Source organism: Chaetodon auriga, chromosome 11 (assembly GCF_051107435.1).
Source record: "Chaetodon auriga isolate fChaAug3 chromosome 11, fChaAug3.hap1, whole genome shotgun sequence".
In the NCBI taxonomy this organism is placed as follows: Eukaryota; Metazoa; Chordata; class Actinopteri; order Chaetodontiformes; family Chaetodontidae; genus Chaetodon; species Chaetodon auriga.
The window spans coordinates 4,733,479-4,756,800 of NC_135084.1; the positions used below are offsets into that span (position 1 = coordinate 4,733,479).

The window sequence follows — 23,322 nt, forward strand, 5'->3', positions numbered from 1 at the left end:
AGCAGACCACAGACAGCTCCTTCACACACTAATTAACCACATGCAAATGAGACTGCAAAGACACTGGGGGATGATTAGGAGACTTTCACCATTGGTATAAAAAAAAAAAAAGAGGTAAAAAAGCAGGCAGGCGTTTGTGCTGCTTCACACTGAACAGTGGTAGAGGGAGATTTTCCTGCGATGTGTCATGCAGGGAGGCTAATGTTAAAACCTGTGTGAAATTAAAATCTCTACTTTATTTTAAAATGAAGTGTAATCACGTCTTTTTTTAGCAGGGAGCTGGTATGCATGGCTTCCCTCATCAGACACTGATAACATGACTACATGTAATGGTGAAAAAATAGAAGTGGATGCTATGCAAAGCCTACAAATCCCTCAAAAGACCAAAACTACCAATGAACTGATCCTAAATTTGGTTTAATTCCAGAAGCCATTTAACAGCCACAATACAAGAAATGGCCAGTTTGGCTGGAAAATACAAGCCAAGATAAATAATTTTTGACAAGTAATTAAAAAAGTCAACAAAATCAGACAACCATGACTAACTGGAAAATATTATGATACTTACATCATCATGTCATGACTCGATAAATGATTATACTGTATAATCACCTGGTTGAAGATCCCAAGAAAAAACCTGGTTATGCAGAGAACCTTACCACAAGTGCATGTTGGCGTTCAGCTTATTCCTCAGTGGAGTCACCTCTGCAGCAACAGAAGAAAGGGGAATGCTGATTATTGGATTTAAACTGTACCGCTAATAAAAGCCTTAAATCTGATTCCAGGCCTTTTTTTTTTCATACATTCCAATCATCTGCAGATACACAGTCACTGTACAAGAGCCCTCAGAAAATTAGACTGTCTTAAAAAACATACCGTGCATACCTTCAAACACCATCTGTTATTTGACAACAGCCCGGTCCACCACAGATAGCAGCATCAGCACTGCCAAATATGAGCCATCACTGCTTCCTCTGTTCCACGGGGAGCTTTGTCTCCATGCAGCACTCCTCACTTTCACTATTTGTTATTCCTACATGCAAAAAGCAATATTTTTATGCGACCCCCTCGTATTTGAGGGTCGCCGCCTGCCTCCCGTCTGGGTGGCTGAAGTGTGTGTGTGTTTAATATCTTTTGAGTTGCATTGCTAGGCAACAGGCTAGGAGTTGCATGACCTTGGGTTTACAGAAACAATGGCCGACAACTGATAGGAACTTAAATAGAAAGCTGAAGCTGAAGCCGAAGCTCGCCGCCTGGCCCTGGTGTTGGCGTGGTGAGAAAGAAAACGTGCCATTCTGGAAGCGAGCCCTTTCACATGACGGGAGACAATAGTCAACACAAGCAGTCTGGCTGAAGTCGAGACGTGGAGATCACTGAAATAGGGCGATTCCTTTTTCATTTGCACCTGACGGCTTCTCACTGATCTGATCTGAATAAAGGAAGGCACAGGCAGAGTTTGTACTGCCTGTGTTGATCCTCCCCTGGCAAATTAGGCATTGACTGTAATGATATGGGCCTTATGAAGAGGCTCGGGCCAGTCTTTTCCATTAGTGATGAAACACTTCATTGATTAGTCTGTTGATTACCTGTTGCCAAACATCTGCATGCTGTAGCTTCTACAGTGTGAGGATTTGCTGCTTCTCGCTTTCTCTTCTAACAATGTAGACAGAACATTGTGCGGGGATTTATTTGGATAAAGCAGGAATTTCAAGATCTGGAATATTTTGTGGAGCAGTTTCCCATATTTTTATAGTATATTTTTCCTTTGTTTAGACGACACGATGAACTGAAGAAATAATCAACGTATAACTTTAGATTCACAATGGAGTACATGTTCAGTCACACCAGCATATCTAAAAGCAAAATTTCTGATCCAAATCAGTTCATTTCAATGTAATTGCTGCAATCTGCAGAGATTCATGTGGTGCTTTTGCATAGAGTTCAGTTTTGGTGAACATTAGCGTCAATTTGCGCCATTTACCAATCAATTAAGTGTCTGGATAGCAAGGGCGTAATTTCCACAGGGGAACGGACGAACATGCCCCCTTCACTTTCAAAATTCCAATTTTGTCCCCCCACTTTCACACTTTCAGTTTGTTTTCTCTTGGAAATCTCCCCAAACACTCTGACTTTAAAGCTGAGAAAATCCAGATGTAGAAACGTTCATCTGAGTTGTCTTTGGTCACCAGCATGTGTTCCAGGCGGCATTTTGAAGATTTGTGAGCAGCTTGCTCGACTTTTTTTGCCCTGATTTAACCTCTCAGACCACGTGAATTTTATTGTGTCATTAAGTTAACTTTTCATTTGTGACGATCGCTTGCAATTCCTACAACTACCTTAACAAACAATTTACTGACAAACCTCGTGGGCACCTGATAACTGAGTTATAATGAGGACAGGATTTCACATGCTCTAATACAGTGTGTCAGCTTGGGTGTATTAGTGCAGATACACTTCTTATGCTCTTGCTCTGCCTGAAAACACACTTTCAAGTGTTGCCATGTCTCTGGGGTCCTACCCACCATGCTCGGCTCCCAGCAGGCAGCACTCTGGCAGCATCTTAGGGTGTCTGGGATCCACCTCCACTTTGATGGATACTTTGTTTCCTGCACACATAGATAGGGATGAACAACAAGACATTGCTATCATATGGACTGAAAATACATATAATATACATATTTTGGTTTTGATCAGTTGCTTTATCAATATCGATCTGTGAAGTCCCATAAGAAACTGTTCAGTATGTGACAGTATACATATGAACTGTCTGACTTGTCTTGTACAGTACCGATAGCAATCCGCCTCATGGTGTCGGACCGGCTGGGTTTTTCCGGTTCCAGAATCCAGGTCTTAGTGTCAATCTCATCCAGGACGTCCCAGAATTCGGTCAGGGATTCCAAAACCAGCAGGAACTGGCTGTGGAGCTGGTCCAGAGTACTCTAACAAGCCAGACCAGAGCAAGCACAGCGGTGACTTACAAGACTAGAGAATTCCAAAGTGCTCCAACAGCAGTGAAGCTATATAACATCATTTTGAAATAACAAAAATGGAAATGGGCCTAAAGCAAAGGTTTGGGCCCCCTGCATGGTCAGTTCTTATCAACACCCCCTTTGGCAAGTATCACAGCTTTGAAAGGCTTTTTGTTGCCAGCTAGGAGTCTTTCAGTTCTTGTTTGCAGGATTTTCGCCTCATTCTTCCTTTCAAAAGGCTTCTTGCTCTGTGAGATTCTTTGACCATCTTGCATGACGCTGCTCTTTTGAGGTCTATCTACAGATTTTCAATGAGGTCCGGGGACTGTGAGGGCCACTGCAAAACCTTTAGCTTGCGCCTCTTTAGGTAGTCCATTGTGGATTTTGAGGAGGTATTTGTGCTGAGAACTTATTGATTATTTAAAAAAATAAATAAATAAATTACAAATGTTAAAAATATGTTAGTATAATTTGCCTGAGAGCTCACTCAGGCAAATTATACTAACAGCTGAGATAAGTTCTATCACCACCTACATATTGAAACAGGAAGATACAGAGGTGTGACTGATGATGAAAGAATGTACGTATTGTGAGCTACATGAGGTGGAGAAGGAAATACGTTTCATTCCATTCGGCCCTTTACATCATGATTTACGACAAATATTGTATAAATAAGCTCATGTCCCTGATTTTGATTTTAATAGGTAATGGAAGTCAAGCTTAAATGAATACTCTTTGATAATGTGTGTTGCATTTTCTGAGTATTATTCTAAAGCTTTGGATAGGAGGACAAAAGAAATACAGGACAGATAAATTCTTCAGACTTTATTCTATATGGAATGCACAAATATACAACAGACAATGAAGGTTAAATTAAGCTACAGAAAGTACACAATGCCTCCCAGCATGGGAACAGGATATTGTGATTAGGTTTATGTTCAAGCACTCATCACAGTAAGAAGGAATGGCTGACGGGAGGGTGGAGAATCCTTTAATTTATCATTGGTTTATGATTACATCTAAATACCACACTGAGCCATAAATTTGAGTTTTTGATATAATCAAATGCAGAGTGCTTCCACCGCCATGTCTCATTTGAGGCAACTGGAATGAACTAAAAGTGCAGATAGCAATTGACCAGTTGGTAAAAACTGTGACAACTTTAAGGCACACACACATGCTCTCACACACACGCATACACACAGAAGAGAAAGGGAGGCTGATAGAGGTGTCTGAGAGCAATACAGATGGAATGAGAGGGAAAAAATTAGGGGAAAAAATGAACCAAAAATTATGGGTCATTGTGCCAGCACAGTGCACACAATTAAGCATCGTCCAGGTGCTGAGAGCCTCAGCAATTACAGCCCAATTAATGCCAGTGGCATGATTACAGTTACAGCTCAGGATAACTACGCTCGGCCCAGTTCAGAAAGAAAAAAAAAATGAAGAGCTGGTAATTGAATTCCTGCTGTATCTGTGAGAAGAACATGAGTGAGAGTGGAAGGCTTAAGAAAGTATGAAAGAGACTGAATCTGAGCTGAGATATTATCTATTTATGCTATCTCTGACTGACCTCAATTTAGCTCTTAAAAGCAGCCAGGCTGAAAGAATTCACTCCTCTTTACATGGATGCTATAAACCTTTACTGTTGTTAACCTATTTCAATCGATTCTTTTCTCCCTGAGCAGCTTCTGATTTATAAAGGAATTAAGAATTACTGATTGCTAAAAAAAATGATGAATCCGTACATGCTTTCAAAACCACAAAACAACATTTAATGTTGTTCCATGATGAAAAACATGGTTTTCTTATCAATGTACAGTATTATTATCTACTGTAGCATTACTGCGTTCTCTCCATAGAAGACGTGAAGGCAGCTAAGTACAAACCACAACCAGGCAACACGATCGTTCATTGTAGTAAGTCAGTGAATGCACCATGGGACTATAGGAAAAGTTTCTCCTGGGACCTACACAAATCTCGTAGGTGACATATTATGAACTCAAAATGACAGCTTCACACCGTAACTATCAGCGCTAAACTTCAAAAAGACTTTCATTTATAAAGATAACTAGATGAAAGACAACACACACACTATATTTTCTAAACTATCATTGTAACTATCTATTCATGAAATGAAATTGCACACTTTACGACCCTCCTTCCCCCGATAAAAGCATGAACATTAGTAAGGATGCACAGTAAAAGTAATGCTAGCCAGATATAAGCCACAGAGGAGGGCATCACCCATTGTAAACAAACAGAACATATTCCAACAATCCAATCCACCAATCACACTTCAGGATTTTCTTTTACTACTGATTAAATTCAGAGAGGCAACAAGCTAGTTTATTAGAAATGGTAGATGCACTTCTGACTGCTGACTACGCTGCTTCACAAGAAAAGGATGCCATCACAACCACAAACTCTGACTGATGTCGTGATGATAAACGGGTAATTAATAAAATTTTAAAGATTTCTGATTTTAAATAAGATTGTTATGGTAGCTTCCTTGATGCTACTTGAACTGCGTTTCTACACACATTTCTTAAGTAAGATTACCATTTTATTCCCATCCTTTACAGTCAAAATAACAAAAATGGAAAAGGACCTAAAGCAAAAGTATGAGCATCCTGATTAGTCAGTACTTAGAAACGCCCTTTTTGGCAAGTATCACAGCGTGGCTTTTTGTAGCCAGATGAAAGTCTTTCACTTCTTGTTTAGGGGATTTTTTTGCTCATTCGTCCTACAAACAGCTTACTCTGTGAGATTCCTGGGCCATCGTGCATGCACTCCACTTTTGAGGTCTATTTGCAGATTTTCACTGATGTTTAGGTCGGGGGACTGTGACCATGGCAAACCTTCAACTTGTACCTCTTTTTTTACTAACAGTGTGATGTTTTCTTCCAGAATTTGCTGGTATTTCATTGGATCCATTCTTCCCTCTACCAGTGAAATGTTCCCTGTACCACTGGCTGCAACACAAACCCAAAGCATGATGGATCCATCCTTGGGCCTGACAGTTGGAGAGGTGTTTTTTTCTTGAAATTCATATTTGTGAGTGCTAAGCAGCTCCTTCAAGGAGCCCATGGCTGCTAATTGTCGGGACAAGGTTTGGGCAGTCACAGCATTTCTAAAGCTTGAAATCAAAGACCTTTGTAAGAGAGCTCAAATCTTTTGGGGTGTCCAAACACTTTTTTCCTTCTAAAATTGTACACAACAGAAATAATGCACTAACCTTGCTTAAGATGTTGAAAAGGATGTTTCATCTTTAACTTAATGACTTTTGGAGATCAGCTCATCTTTTACTCACTTAACTATTCATGGTAACAGACATTTTGCCCAAACTTTTGGCATGTAATGATACCTAGACAGCTTCTGTGATGATATCTGTAAGATCAGGGAATTTTATCGGAACAATTTTATTCGAACATCAATCTTAAGTAACTAACTGCTGTATCATTTTTTCCTTATATTAAAGTGAACTTAAATAATTCATGTAAATTTGAATGAATACTGAATACATAAAAGTTCAAATTAAACAATTAATCGCTATATTTCTGATATATTTTCAATGATTTAATATATTTTTAGCTATAGATTTATTGAACTAATTGACATTTGTAATGAATTGTATTTCTTTGACTTCAGTTCAACAGTTATCCAGTTCAAAATAACGTCAAAGACAGTTCATTTTGGACAGTGTTGATTTTTTTGCGGGGAGGGGGTGTTTAATATCGACCGAATAATCACCAGCCTGCTTTTTTCTGCTCCAAACTATTTTTATTACATCAGCCTTGAAAAATCCACTATCGCTCTACCTCTACACTGAAACCTCCTGGATTACTTATTTCTTGCAGTTTTTGCTTCTTAAAAATCTCCTTTGTGTAGTCAACAAGCACAAAGGACACAAACTACACACACCGAGGTTTATTTCTCTTCCCATTCTAGTTCAACACAAATGCACAGAGTGGCATGTCTTGGCCCTGCAACAGAGCAAGCAATAATTACTCATTCAAATGAACATGTCAGGACTGCCGACAGACAGGCCCTTCCCCCCGCCACACACAACACACACACACACACACACACACACACACACACACACACACACACGTGCACGCACGCGCAAACCCTTCACACATCAGACATAAACACACTTGGCACAGATGCAAGCACATACACAAACGTACACACTCACACACACACACACTTCATGTTGCAGTGTAGGAGAGATCCATCAACGACCCAGCAGGCAGACAGGCTCCATACGGTAGCGCTGTTCTAAGCTGGTCCTCACTGTACGCCTGCCATGTATCAGCGCAACAGCGCACATACACACACTCACACACACACACACACACACACACACACATTAGCATCTCTCTGCTCAAAATCTCTTTTGCACAGTTCCTTCCTCTCTGATTTTTGCCTACACTGTCATTCACCACACACACACACACACACCCACACACACACACACACACACACAGAGCAACCTTCTGGTATATATGTGAAATACTAGGAAGTATGGTCCAGTGCAATGCTTAGATATGGAGCAGTGGTTTTTATGATGGAAAAGGCAACTTTTGGTGTGACCCCCACACACATCCATTGATGTCCTGGACACTTACCCTAACCCTAACCATAATCACTACTTGCCTAAATCTAACCTTTACCCTAACCTTACTCTGACCCAAGTCTTCAACCTAAAATTTCAGGATTTACATTAAGTAAGTACAAGTAAGACAAATCCCCACAATGTGACTGTGTAAACAGATTTATGTCCCCACAACATGAGCAATACATGGTCACACACACACACACACACACACACACACACACACACACAAACACACACACACACACACAGAGTCCGTGACAGAGATGACAAGCGGAGTCGTGGGTGAAAGAAGCAAGACGGCGAACAACAATAACAAGGAAGCAAAGAGATACAAAGAGTGCACAGCTGGTTTTACATCAGAGCAGTTTCATGCCAATTATAGAAGACTACATTTATGGGACTGAAAGAGATTGTCTCCATACAGCAGGTGGAGAAGTGTTTGTCAAATTATGCAATAAGTAGCTCAGGATGAGTCAAGTGTATTTGTGTAGCCCCTAATCACAGTTTGAGTCTCAGAGGGCCATAAAACATCACATTAAAAAACATTCAGAGACATCAAACATCCCCGTCCACATTTGAGGCTCTCAGTTTTAGTCATAAAGAATCTCAAAAATATCAAATACATCTGGCAAGTAATTAATTTGATAGACTTGACATAACAGATTCTCACAACATAACAGCTGAAAATATGTGGCCTTGAAATGCCTTTCCACCGTGACCTTTCACAAACGCAGGATGTGTGGATGGATTGAATTTTGCCTCATTATTAATTATAATAAAAGACAAGTTGTGTAATTATTAGGAAAAAAAACATAGCAGACTACATTTATGGTTAGATAACTTTGACTCCAACGCGATGTAGGCTAGCTGCTAGCTAGTACATCAAAATACATAAAGACAAAAATAGTAATATAAGTAAAAAGCATTAGCTTTTGATAGCAGCAAGCTAGGCACATATCAACAGCTGCAGGAGCACAGCTGCGTCAAGTGACAGATAGTTCTCCAAGAAAACAACTCTCAAATGGGAGGACGAGACCCAGATATTGGGGAAATTTCAGAGCGGTTGAAACTGTGTGTGGTGATGGTGTAGGTCCACCTTGTAGAAGGTATTTTGAGATGGAGAAGAATGTGAATGTTTGGATTTTTTTTCTCTCAGTCATCTGCCATTTTTTATATGAAAGTAATGGATATTATCAGTGTATTATCAGTGGCCATATTGCTGCAACACAGGCACGATGGACTATGAAACAGGCTCTTTGTTATTAATTGTTCATTTTATTTTCCGAGTGGTTCGGAAGTGTTAGAAGGGCAAGTGACATTGGATGCAGAGGAAAGACAGAGGAGAGCGTTTGGAGGTCAGAGGCATGGGAGGACAATCGACCTACTTTCCTTGGATTGTGGAGTAAAACTGAGGTATCGGTTGTTTTTTGGGGGTCTGAAGAGGGCCTCTGCAGCATCACAAGCTGGACCTGGTTGCCAACGGGACGCATCTGGTGAGATTTTTTCTACAGAACAGAGCTATGGCACTCGCCACACCCCTGCCTCTCTAAGTGGAGTTTTTTGTTTGTTTGTTTGTTTCTTTGGACTTGGACTTCTGGGAAGGGGAATCGAACTTTCATCGGGATTAATTCATTTATATTAACGAACTGAAAAAAAACCCCTAATGTTCTGAGTGTTTGTGTTGATTTTGTTTTGAAATTGTTTGTAGGCGACCGCGCCGCCCTGTCATTGTTTGAGCCGTGCCACGGCGGACGTGATTTAAGTTTGTTTTTCATTATTAAATTGTGGAATCAGAACTTTCTGAAGCACTTTCGTTGGTTTATAATTTCAACATTAATTTTGGTTGTGGTTTGGTTTGTGCTTTGGGGGTGACCTAACATCACGTACATCCAATCCTCCCGTGACCTAGAGTAGAGCATAGTAACCTTTCCCCTTAAGTTTTCCTATGAGTAGGGAGAATTGTTACAATGGATTCAGCAAACTGGCACAGGGCTTAATACTTCAAGTGACATTTGAGTGACAACGGCATTTTTGGCTTGATTCCAGGACTCTACCAAGACCTTAGCGGCATCCAAAACCCGGACCATTCACCTGACTGTTGTGCAATTGGAAAGTCACCTGCAACCAGTTTCCACCAATACTTTGACAGTCATCACTGAAAAAAATGCTTCAAAATTCTGAGTGACAAATTCAAACTCCATCTCCTGCATAAGCTCGCCAACACTCCAAACCTGAAAAGCCTGAAGTTGCTCGCTGACCAGGGTGAAGTGATGAGCAAGAATATTTGTCACTCAAGTAGACACCCAAGGTGGGTCCCTTCGAGGTTTTGTGTTGGTGTTGGGACAATCACCAGTTTCATCATGCTTTGCTATTTACCAGATTCTTTTATAAGGAAGGAAATATCATTCATGTTTACTGCTGTTTGTGTGGTCAAGGATGAACTATGAACCTCAGCTTTTAAGCCAAGTCCTTTAAGTGCTAGTAAATCTGCATTTGAAATGGACATTCTGGCCTACACCTTTGCTGTATGTGCTTTTTGTTTACTTTTTTTAATGTAGACGTCAGAGTAATTTCACCTGCTGACACCATGATGGTTGCATTTCAACCACAGAAGTATCTCTAGAAGCTTCCATATGCAGCACATTAAGAACAGAAAATAAATGCATGTATGAGAAGAATAAGAACTATGAATCGATGAGAGGAGCACTGCTTAAGTTAAATTAGCAAAAGTCCATGTTAATTCTTGTGGTATAATTTTTTTTGCCATGTTTTCACAGACTTTACAGGTCAGTTTTAGAAGTGTTTTTTATAAAACAGGTTCTAATTTTTAAGATACTGTGGGCTACATGTTTGAGTTGAACTTTCAAATGTTAAGCAACAATTCAATTTCAACGTTAAAAAAAGCTTTATTAGATGCTTTTTCCGTGCACATGCACATACCTGTGGTGTCCAGGTTATGGTCAGAGGAACTGGCAGGTCAGCGGAGCATTCCGGAGCCTCTGCGGGGTGCTGTGGGTGAGAAGGTGGGACTGTCACACATCAGACATCATTTAAACCTAAAAGCTAATTGATCTTCTGTATCCCTTGAAGTCTCCAACAGGAAGCAAGGCACCAAACCCTTGACTTCCTGTGTTGAACTGTGAATTGTGTACCTAATAGGAATTCTAAAAAAAAAAAAAAAGTTTCCTCTCCCAGCACTTCCTTATCTAGCGATCATTCTCCAACCTTTGGGATCTTACTTTCAGTACTGCAGTACTTGTTTTTTTTAGGTTTCTCAGTTCACCTTCAGCATCATGCTACTTTCCGTCCTTCCCTGTGCTCTTCCTCTCTCACTCCCCTGCCATCCAAGCCTCCACGTGTCCGTGCCAGTGCTGCCTCCTCCCTAACTGTGCCTGGCGAGTGATGACCTGTCGCTGGATCTGGTGGAAGCAGCTGGAAGGCAGGGAGGACTCCAAGCTATTTTTACCAGGTGCCAGAGGGGTGAGGAGGGCCAGGTGGGCAGGTGGGCACAGAGTGGGGTCCCACCACCCTCCCCTGAGGATGTTATCTAGGCTTAGGTAAGCACCACCTCACCATGCCACTCACTCACTATCCCGAGAATATGCAGCCCCACTGTGAGATGCTTACACTGCTGCCAGCTACAAGATGCTCCATTCTGACTGAGATTTTAAGTTTAAGACACAGAAAACTGTACTGACCACTACTACTACTGCTACTACTACAATAGTAAAATATACTTTTTGAAGTATTGTTAAAAATGGACACATTAACCACATTCATTGCCAGTGTTTTATAATAATATTACCTCTAAATTCCAGTGACACTCAGAAAATGTGACCATGCAAGATATGACTTTGATATGTCATTAAAAAACATCTCCTGACTTTGAGAAATTTTGGTTTTATACAACCTGTTTTTAGTTTTGGCCACTTCAATCATTAGAAATACCAATTGCTGAAATGTGAAAATGTTGCAACATCACTAAAAAGAAGCTGGAAGGAGCAAGAAACTAGAGCAGTGAGCCAATCAGACGGGTTTAACAGCAGCGTATTTGGAAAATGAAGTTAAATGGTAAAATTGTTACCCAAGCTCTCCGTTCTAAACATCCATCACAGTTCATCAAGGCTGTGTTTAAGGATTTCATCTGACAGTTGTTTTTTCAATCAATTCATCTGGCAATTGTTTTAAACTGCAAACAGTCCAAACCTCCAGGACATTCAGTTTAAAATCATAGAAAATAAAAAAAATCCTCACATACAAGAAGCTGGAACCAGAGAATGTTTAGCAATCTTGACTCGTGAGGACCCTTGAGCCTATTAGAGGGAGTTGCCACCTAATGAGGAGCACTGTAATGTCACAATACTTGAATTCATAGAAAGTGATCAGATTTGAGATTCTATATTTTAGTATATTTTAGCTCACAGTGACCACTAGAGAGTCTTGTCTAGATGCATCTACAATACTGTAATAAAATGAACCAAAACTGTTATGTGTTCCTGTGACAAAACATCATTAAACACATTCTATCGCCTTTTCTCTGACGATTTGCAGACCTGTGACATGCAAACATTTCAAACTCTGCATATTACAATATTTCAGCAGTCTGCATTTGGCTGCACCTTCAGCAGGTAAAGGTTTGTGTACTTCTTTCATTAGCAGCGAGCAGAGACAGCAGCTATGCAGATGAGTGTGGGTGTACTGGTTTTCTCTGCGCACAGAGGAAGACTTTCTATCATGCTGAGGTCTATGTGGAGATGTTTTATCTGTGCTACATCTCAGTCACAGTGGGTTATCATGTCTCTCCACACCCTCTCTAGTTTGACCTAGATTTAGGGGTACAGATGTAAATCACTGATTTGCTATCAGCAAATTGAACATCCCATACACGTTTGATGAAGTCAGCCTGTTAGGATTTAGATTGGCTATAGGTCAACATCAGACTTTAGAATATCCCATTTGATGATGCATCATTTCCAGTATGAAAATTCTCCAGCCCTTAGACGAGAGTGTGTCTCACCTTAGACTTGAGTTTAACGGTGAGGATGTGCTGCCTTCCAGAGGAGTCCTCTGCCCTCAGTCTCAACGTTTGGAAGTCGGTGTCTATGAAGAGCAGCCTGACGATGGACACACGCAATAAATCAGAATCCATTCACACAGAAGGGCACACATAACTCTACAGCCACCATCCATCGTTAGTCACAGCTGCAGAGAACAATACTGAGACATCAGCTTCCATCAACCGCCTTTAGATTCATCAATGCAGCCACCAACAAAGTGACGTTACATCAGGCTGCAGCACCACATTCATGCCCCAAAATGCTGCCATTTGAGTACAGGGAAGCTGCACCTCCTGATGTATGTAAGTCTATCAAGGTAGGAGGTCTATACATAATTAGAACCATCATAATTAAATAAATTTTCAACCGATTTTCAAGCAGTTTGTTACAAATGCCAGACATGTATATATCATATATATGCTTGGTTAAATAAAAAATGTGGGGTTTTGTACCAAAATACTTTATGTAGATGGTGACAGTAATTTCTGTAATATTTAAAATGAACTTAGCTCATGTAATTAGTTCCAAAGTATATTAGTTTTTCTTACTTCATGGAAAATGGCTGCCATGATGCAATTTGGCTTAAAATTTTGCAAAGAAATGAAGACTTAATGACATAATTCCAAAAAAACACGATAGTTAAAAGACAAGGTACATTTCTGACAGGCTCCATTCTTTTTTTAATTACATTTAGTGAAACATTAAGTTTTACTCAGCTACATGCTCAATCACATTGTGGACAAAGAATAAACAGTATATCCAGTGTATCAGCAGCATTGTGCAAAGTTGCAGTGTAACAATTACATATTCTGAAAAACAATCTTAGTTTTAGATAACTGAAAATAAATGTTTTACAAATTCAGCTTTAATCTCACATACAGTAAATGTATAAAAAGGTTGATAAAGCCCTTTCAGCATCTGACTGATGTACAAATTTTATGTTGTTTTTTTTTTACCTAACACAGGTGAGCTAAACTTAGCATGAGAACAGTCGTGTTATCTTAAAATAAAACAAAGTTATTACCATCTATCAAATTTAACACGTTTGTGTTGTATAATAACTTAGCACAAGTGAAATGTGATTCCCTGTCGCTTGTTTCTGGCTTTTCTTTCATCAGAACATCCAAAAGCAGCACAAAAGTAAGACATTTGTCGTCAAGGTTTGGATGGCGCCCTGTATGCAACATTAATGTCCTTTGCTTGTCAAGTGATGAACTGCACTGCCTGTAGTAGTTCATAGAGATAGTAACAGATGTTTTATACTTCTGCTGCTTTTCTGTAGCCTGTGCTGCAAAATTTTCAACCCCTGTGCAAAAAAACCGACAGCCTTGTATCTACAGGCTTTTCTTCTCTAAATTCTAACTGGTAGTCTTCTATAGCAAGTGCCTTTTTAATGGTGTAATGGAGGCACACAACAAATCATACATAACAAATCCAATCGTGCTGAGGCTGAGAGCATTATTTTCATGCAGAGTAACCACAGAAATATCCTGGATTTTATGCTTTCTAATAAAACTCTCAGCAAACACACAACTGTATGTACGCTCTATTAATTGCACAATGGTAACCAATCTGCCATCACATCACCTGACTGATGCAGAAGAACAGGGGTGAATACATATTTCATGATGCAATAAAATAAGGCTGCAATCAACAAAGAGCTATTCAAAGAACGACTGTGATGAGCAGAGGTCTTTCATGTCATGCCCGTACTGCCACTATTTGAGTAAAAAATGTAATACTAATACTACAAGGACTTAAACACTTACACGAGTTGGATTCAAGCTCTCATAAAATGACATGTCTCCTGGTGACCTTACAATGGGTTCATATCTTCAAGCTCAAGTCAACCTGTAAATCAGACCCCTTCCTTCCTGAGCTAATTATAACCTATTGAGGCTGAGGACAAAACACTGTCAGATTTACTGCTGCTCCAGCACACTGTGAGTGACTCAGTTCCTCCCCCTCTCAAGTCCTTCTCTTGTCTACTGAGACATGAAGACTAAAGACTGATCTGAGACAAAGGATTTGGACAGTCCTCCTCCAGATTTACAGTACATTACGATGGACGCTCTGTGCCGAGGCTGACATGACTGTATATCTGCTGAGGATTTATGGAGTGTGTTAGAGAGGAGTGATGTGAGCAGTGTGCTTAGGAATGAGACACACACACACACACACACGCACGCACACCCACACACACACACACACACACACACACACACACACACACACTCTCTTAGGGAAGTGATGGAATGATGGGAGACGGTGTCCGATGTGCCCAATTCATAAAAGTGTCTGCTCGCTCAAACACTTGCAATCAAACGCAGGCGAAGGGCAACAGTGCTGAAGTGTCACATGCACACGAACGTCTACACATGCAAACACACAATTTCATGATCACTCCAATTCAACTCTGTGTCCCTTTCATGCATGCTAACCTGATTAATTTCTGCTCCCACGCTTACTCACTTTCACGGCCCCTCATCTCTTTATCTCTAAACCATCTCCATATAAAGATCTCGCAAACACACTGCCCTATCTGCTCCTTCTAACACACACACACGCATACTCATACACACACACTCTTTAGGGATGTGTCAGTGCCAGTATGGGATATATATAGGCCAAAATAATCTAACAGCAGCTCAGAACTTCCTGAACAGATAATGCCCAGGTTACTTCATATCCTCAGGTCCACATTTACAAAGAGTACAGGCACATAAAATACCCATTAGTGCTACCAGCAATAAATACACAAATCTGTCAACCAAGACCAGTTAATAGACCTATGCAAGTGAAAGAAGTGACAAGCATCCAAATGAACAAATCAATAAATAACAAGTTGAATCGCTGAAATAAAGTGCTGGTGATTTGCAGAGTGCATGAATCAAAAGAATGCCGGTTCTCTCAAAGGGAAAATCTGTTTCTCTTAATCCTATTTCAGTCATGACACCTGAGCAAATCACTGCATATCCTTTGTATTTCTGCAGTTACCAGTCTGTTAGGCCTGATGGGCAAACCCAAAGTACAAGGTTTTCGCAGATTGTAGAAAGCAAAATACTTATTTGACACTATAAGATCTTTTTTTAAGGAATTAAATGAGTCTTTTACAACCCACTGTTCTGTCTGCAGGACACAAGCGCTATGTTCACACTGCTAATACTATGGAAAGTTACACGAATATGACAATGTACTGTTTATACAGTATGACTGATGCTTGGTCAATGGCACAAATCTGGTTATTGAATCCATATCGTTTTGTATACCTTACTGGGTTTATTTAGGTGTAATCTTTCGAATTTGCAAGTAACTACAGTTAAAAATAACTACACCTCAAACCTATATTCGGAATCAGAATCATTATCACAATACTTTATTGATCCCAGAGGGGAAACTGGGTATTGACCTTTAGCTGGCCCAGAAGGCAGAAACACTACAGTCTTTTTAACTTGGATGTAATATGATCAGCTACATGAAGAGATACAACACTGTTGCTCTTGTTTGACCTTAAAAAAAAAAAAAAACCTGCTCACTCACAGTTGTGTTTCAGAGAAATGTTGCTCCTCTCTCACAAACAATGTTTGTCTGAGTACAGACTCCCAAATGAGACAGCACATTAACCAGAAAACAGCTACATTTCATTTCAGCCGTTACGCTCCTGGTGACCTTTGTCATTTTAACCGAGATACGAGATGATCAGCAGTGATTAAAAATGAGAAGCCAGCCACCTAAATGTATTCAACATTGCTCGTAACTAATAAAAAAGAAAGATGATGTGAAACTGGAAAGCGGACCTTACATGGTAGCAGCTATCGAAACTCTGGGCCAAACCTTATGTTTCCATACTGTTGATCAGACTTTGACCTTTTATAGTCATTATGGTCATTTTGGAAAAGAGTCTGTTGTAAAAAATAATGCAAGATAAGGGATAGGGTTAGGGTTAGGCTCTCATTAAAGTGTGGTATCTCCAGGACAGTAGATGTTATGAATACCACATAAAAGACTGATGAGAAGAGACATAATATTCAGATATATTACACAAAGCAGGTATAATGCAAGTCCAGCTGAGACCATTATTCAGTATTGACCAAATTTTAAGGTTTAGTACTTTCTAAACAGTACCGGCAGTGAAAAAGTCACTGCATCGCTAACACACATTTCCATCTCCTCTCCTCTGAGGTCTCACACCCGGGATAGCAGGGACGAGCTGCCGCCCCTACTTGGCCATGATGGAAACAGCATGACAGTCAGACGTCCTACTGGGAAGACTGATGAGAGCATCCCATTTGCAACTCCACAGCCAAGTGAGCTGCTTCCAGACAGTGCACACCACGCACATTTGTGCTTGTGTGTGTGTGTGTGCGCATGTCTCCGATTTTTTTGTGTGTGTGTCAACAAAGTGATTAATGAATGGTGAGATCAACACATATGTAGTGCTCGTGTGTGTTGCATGAGAAATTCACATGCAAAATGACGACATACATAAGGCACAGTAGAAGAAAGAGAGGACAATGTAATCACATGCACACAAACAATGTATGCCGCGTGCATATCAAGTGCACATAAAACACACAATCTCAGACCAATCTCAAAAGCAGAGACACCTACATATATATTAATTAGCTTGGTTTGCAGTCTAACTGTGGTTAACTGGACATTTCCAGTATTTACTGGAGTGCATAAACCGCAATACTATTTGTCAATGCATTTACATCACACTGGTATAGGAGCCTTATATTAGCTGGCCTAATAATACTGTATTGTAAACAAATGTGGTGGGGGAAAAAAATCTATGTTAGAAAGCATCAACTCCCTCAGCCCTGGGCCTGGTTGGCCAAATAGAGCCCTGCAGTCAGAGAGCCAATATAACTGTCCTCAGAAGAGCAGCAACACAGTGTGACAGAGTGATAACGCTGTGAGAAGAGACGACGCTCTGTATGTACACCAAGAGGCTGTGAACATGGAGTGCCAGCTGTGCCCGTAATGAGCCCCGAAGCTTCCAGGGCCACGTTTTAGGGCCACCGAGTGATGGCAGCTGACCCACTTGACCTCATTTTCCATTAATTAACACATGGTATGCCATCTCCAGCCAATTAAGATGACCACACTCTCAGTGCAGAAATGGAGACACATGGCTAAAGAGAAGAGAGAGAGAGAGAGAGAGAGAGAGAGAGAAAGAGAGAGAGAGAGAGAGAGAGAGAGAGAGAGAGAGAGACTCACTTACCTGGCCCAATCAGCAGACAGAATTACAGCTGAAAACCCCTGGTGGCTATTAGCACGGCCCATACCAATTAAGACGCTAAGCGAATCTCGAGTGCTTTGGAGATTGAGGCCCACTGTGTATAATGCCTCCTAACCGTAACACGACACTGAAAATGATGTTGGTCCCATTTCCAGCATAAAGCATACCTTCACCCCCCCCTTCTCCTATTACAACCTGAGAGTCTTCAATTAGAGCCATTTGCATTTTGCTAATATCATAATTGTAGCCATGGTCATTAATAGGAAAGTGGAAAATGAGTGTAGTAGTCAAAGCTTAATCCGAGCTGGGGGAGAATAGCTATCTTCCTACTAACCACCACCGCCCCCTCCTCCTCCTTCTCTCCTGACGAGTGGAGACGACGGTATTAGCTGGGCCTGTCACCACACGTGGGCTGAGAGTTATTAAATGTGACCTGGATTTAACCATAACTCAATAACTAAAAATAAGGAAGTCATTAAGAGCCATTTGTTAATGTGGAGCTGTGTTGTTGCAGGCTCTCCAATCACTTTACACAGGTGGGAAAAAACAAGCACTGCTCCATATAGCCGTTTAAAGCAGCAGAGGTTTCTAGTCTATCCACCTCGGCATGCTAATCGTACCTCTGGGGACAATACACTCAAGTCCAGAAAAATCTAGATCAATAACTTCAAATTTCAATAATAACTTTTCCTTGTCTGGCTTGTGAGTTGCTTATCTGTGGCCCACAAACTCTGAGGTGTACACACGAAGCTACAGAGTTCTTCTGAGAAAAGGCAAACCGCAGAGTTGTTATCTAGATCACCGAGAAACAAGCTTCATCAGCCAGCAACTCTGCAGGCTAATCACTCTCAGAGTAACTTGGGACCAAGGACACGGGGATGGGAACATTACCCAGTTGTTTCCAATTGAAGCAATTGTTTACATTAAAACAATAGTTTACTGTTGTCACACTCATCATAGTCACAACTACATGTCATCTTTGAGAACCCCCTAATAAAGCAGATGATAAACTTAGTGAGATAATTATAAAATACAAGTGGACAACTTGTATGCCTGAAACACGCCTGAAAATTAGTGCTTGCACTCCAACCAATTCACGTTCAGCAGTGCACAGAACATGAAATCTGAGCTGCTGGAGTTTTGGCATCTACGCTGAAACAAGGCACCAAGTAACACAAAGTTTGGTGACTTTCTCTCTGGATCACTCTCTCGCACGCTCTTGCTCTCTTTTTCTCTCACTTCCCCTCCCTTTCAGAGGAGGGTTGGGGAGAGAAATAGATAGATCATGTCTGAACCAAAGCATACATGATTTATGAATATGCATGTGGACCATTTAGTTAACTAAAGACGAAAACAGCTGCAGATTTGCAGCAGTAATACTAGAGAAAGTATGGAGGGATACAGACACTGACTGTTTATGACTGTTACTGGTGCCTGCTGCTTAATAGAGTAGAATTAAGCTCCAAAATTTCAGCCTCAAAAGGGCTGAGTAGTCGTGCATTTTCAGACGATCATTTTTGTGTTTGATCATAGGTACCTGATATCAGTTGCAGGGCTGATCAATTAATCTGTTGACTGTTACTTCAAATAATCAATTATTTATCAGATAAGAAGAAAAAAGCTACATTTGATTATTTCCAGCATTTCAAAACACAGCTTATTCCTTGGCTTATTGTACAATGCTCGTTCAAACCTCTTGACAAGGCAAGTACAAGGACACGACAACAAAAAAAATGAAGTGAAATGGGGATGCAGCCACGCACCAAGAATAAAAGGGAAATGTAGCTAACATATATTTGATCAGAAGTTTCTGTTATGAAGAAATAAAAAAAATTCACTTTTGACTGTTAGCATTAGCGAAATCTGCCATCTCAGGTACAAATACACGATAGACATTAATTTAAAAACAAACCTAACAAAGAGAGAGAGATCACGTTCACGTTTTTGTAACTAAACATCACTCTCCCACACTGTGACTTCAGAGCAGTTTGTAGAAGTAATAAGCAGACAGAGCTGAGAGTCAGCGGGTGATGGAGGAGCCCTTTGTCAGACATGTGAAGCAGAGCTGAAACGATTAGTCGATTGAGCAATTTGGCAATTAATCGAACTACAGAAAACTAATCTGCAAAAATTTGGATTATTAGTTTATCATTTTCGAGAGTTCATTGGTACATGTGTCAGTGGGGTGTTCTTCCTCGTCAAAGCAACTTTATTCCAAACTATAAACATTTTTCAAGCAAAAATGCAAAGTACTTGCTGGTTCCAGCTTCTCTGTTTCATTTAACGAACTGTACCACTGTACTAAAGACTGAAAATCTTTCTGTTCTGAACTGCTCAGCTAAAAAAAAAAAAGCAAATTAAATGTTACTTTCTGCTCTGCAAAACTAAAGTGGACATTGGGTCTATATTTCCAGATTTCTACACAAAGTGATTGATGGCTTAGAAACTAATACTCAGATTTATCTATAAAAACAATCATTTGTTGCAGCACTAATGTGAAAGTAATGTGGAGCTGGTTTAGAGGGCTTCACAGTATATTTTAGTTCTACACATAAAACAAATACTCAGGAAAAAATTACTTTTTGATTACCACAGCATACCGATTAAGGGTTTTCAAAAATGCATTTTGCCCTACTGGTGGAAAAAAAATTAAAATAATCATCTTATCTTGTCAATTTTCGATAGTCCATACAATCATCAATCAACACAAACAAAACAGGTAAGCTATCTGTCAAAGCGACACGTAGAGCTGCAAACCTGTTTGTCATTTGACATCTTAGGTGTTGAAGTTCTTTTAAAACATGGTTGCAGATGCAGATGTTACTGCTCCTAGTTGTCACTTACTTGGCCCACCCAAGGGTCTCCATCTCAGAGATGAGCTGAGAGTAATACTGTGGAGGCGGGATGGAGCGGCACTCAGGAAAGCTCTTCAGACCTACTTCCTGCAACGACAGAGAGAACGCTTCTTATTTGAAGCCCATATTCCTGTGCACATCATCACAACTTCACCTCGCTCTACCATTATCTTTCTACTAAAAGCAAGCAAAACAAATACAGCATAACTGAATCCAGGTCGGTAAGTCATCTGCCTTTGTTGGTGACAAACACATACAGTGGGCTGTTACGCTTTCCTTTAATCTAATTTTAATATACATGTACATGTGTGCCTCACAATCAAGGCTATTCTCATTCATAAAGCAACAATGTCAAAGTGACCGTGCTAACCACTGTGTCATTCTCCTCCTTACCAAGACAGTCTTCAGCTCCAGAATGAAACTGACAAGATCAGCCGACTGCTGCAGCCTCTGTGAGAAGTCAAACAAGAGAGAAAAGACATCCTTGAATGGGAGGATAATGAAGTGACAGTGTCTATTTTTTTCCTCTAGCCAGCCATTCAAATCAAACACAGTGTTTGTGATTAATGGGGGCTGCCACCAGCTTTAATAATTAATGATAGCTTAAAGGCTGTGAAAATAATGAACTTTGCAGCCCGGGGTGAAATATCAATCTCATCCAAATAACCCTGAGGGGCCACATAACAAATAGGGACATTTTCCAGGCGATGTTAATTAAACAGTGAAAAATATTTTTTCTCTGCTTGTGAGTGAGGCGAGCCTGATGGGTGACAGAGAGCACAAGAACGACTTCAAGAACGATGCACAGAGCACAAAGGAGCCAAGATGACACGACAAAAATATGAAACACAGAACAATCAACCTGATCTCAGGCAGACCTGGCAAAAACAACACAACAAAAAAACAGTATGATGCAATTTGCACAAAATACAACTGAGGATTTGGTGCTTCGTGTAGTTTACCTGCTTCACTGTTTGCTCATACCCACGCAACAGGTGCTTCAACTGCCAGCAGCACTGCAGCCTACAGAGACAAAGTTATGCATAGTTACAACAACTAAAGTTGTAAATAAAACAACTTTTGTTTATGTAGTAGCCTGTAGTAAAGGTACAATGGTAATTAATACCTGGCCCGTGTGAGTTGGCGGTCTGGTGGAAGCAGTATTCTCATTCTGAAGTCTCGTTCCTGAGAGAATCACGTGATAACCTTTAAACTGACTCGAAAATAAAGGAAGACGTGGCCTACCAAACTCCACTGAGAAATTTAACATTATAAAGTGTCTGTGCTTACTGGAAAAGATGCACATTGGCTAAAACATAATATTGCAAAACACCTGAATCACCATTATCATCTCTTCAATTCAGCATAACGTTAAATCAAACATTCAACGTAACAAGCAGACTATTGAAATGTGGCTTTTTATAGTTGCTTCGCATTGTATTGCTCACATTATGTTCAGCTGACGCTAACACGACTGAAACATGACATAACGTAGCAGTAACGTTAACGGAACCATGATGCGTCGTACCGTAAGGAGAGAGCAAATCAGTAAGTTGGCAAAAACGTTTTTCTAAAGTTCCCGAGTATTACATGTATGCCGAATTTGCCAGCGGTAGGTAGACATTCATGAAATGTCTGAAGTTATATTCTACTAGGCATACAAATTTTTCCACAGCGAGAAATCATTAAAATCACACATTTTTTAATTAAGTTTGGAAATATGCTCCACTGACACATTAACTTAACCTACCTGGACCGTGATGAATCCGTCATAGACCGTTTTCTCCTTGTTGAGAGGTAAAAGCAGTGGGTTGTCTTTGACCAGTGAACTCTCCATCGTTTGTTTTAAAGTTAGGTTGACCAAACTTTCTGTCAGCAGTCAGACCAGGACTGCTTCCTTAGCTAACGTTAGCAAGCCTGACAGGATAAACTAGTAGTAATTTAACGATTTTCAAATAACCCGAAACCCTGAAGCAAAGATTTTAACTTAAATGGTTCAATTAATGCTGTTAAATGACAGATATTACCAAGAAGTCATTTGGTTTTAGGCAGGACACAGTTCGCAAAGTTGGAGCTGAAACCCCTCGTCGCGCCATGAAAAACAAAACAGGTGACGTCATGAGGCTGCCTTCAGTGACTTCTAAAAACATCGGAATTATGACCGAGACTCTTGCTGGTACGACATGTACAGGTCTGTATGTGTGAGTAGGTGTGGAATTGCATATTCATTGTTCAGCTGTTATTTGCAATGATTACAAGGCCTGTGTAGTCATCATTTGTGACTACCCAAAGGACTTTAATGCAGTGTCTAATGCAGAACTTCTGAAGATTATTGTGTTCCTTACATGGAGCATTTGCTGTTCAAAACAACTGTAACTAGGAGTTGAAAAAGATTTTCTCTACTCTTCTGCTATGCTGGGCTAACATCAGTGTTTCATTATTCTGGTCTTTCACTGTCCTGTCCTGCTCAGGTTATTGTTCTTGAAAGGAGAAGCTGTGTTTGTGACTAATTTGTGGCCTAAAGATATGAGATTACAATAGAATTAAGGTATTGATAGGATAAAGACCCCTT

At 40.3% G+C, this 23,322-nt stretch overlaps 1 protein-coding gene across 1 annotated transcript in view; it reads right to left on the reverse strand.

Annotated features, from left to right (window-relative positions):
- The window catches only part of fancl (FA complementation group L), a 26,409-nt gene extending 3,712 nt beyond the window's left edge, over positions 1-22,697 (reverse strand). The window contains exons 1-10 of the mRNA XM_076743301.1: positions 22,501-22,697; positions 21,877-21,935; positions 21,713-21,773; positions 21,144-21,200; positions 20,740-20,837; positions 12,611-12,707; positions 10,534-10,602; positions 2,789-2,939; positions 2,523-2,606; positions 660-705 (exon numbers count right to left, since the gene is read on the reverse strand). Coding sequence (XP_076599416.1) covers positions 660-705; positions 2,523-2,606; positions 2,789-2,939; positions 10,534-10,602; positions 12,611-12,707; positions 20,740-20,837; positions 21,144-21,200; positions 21,713-21,773; positions 21,877-21,935; positions 22,501-22,587 — 809 coding nt within the window. The 5' untranslated portion in view covers positions 22,588-22,697. The remainder of the gene's footprint in view (positions 1-659; positions 706-2,522; positions 2,607-2,788; positions 2,940-10,533; positions 10,603-12,610; positions 12,708-20,739; positions 20,838-21,143; positions 21,201-21,712; positions 21,774-21,876; positions 21,936-22,500) is intronic.
- Between the last annotated feature and the right edge of the window lie 625 nt (positions 22,698-23,322).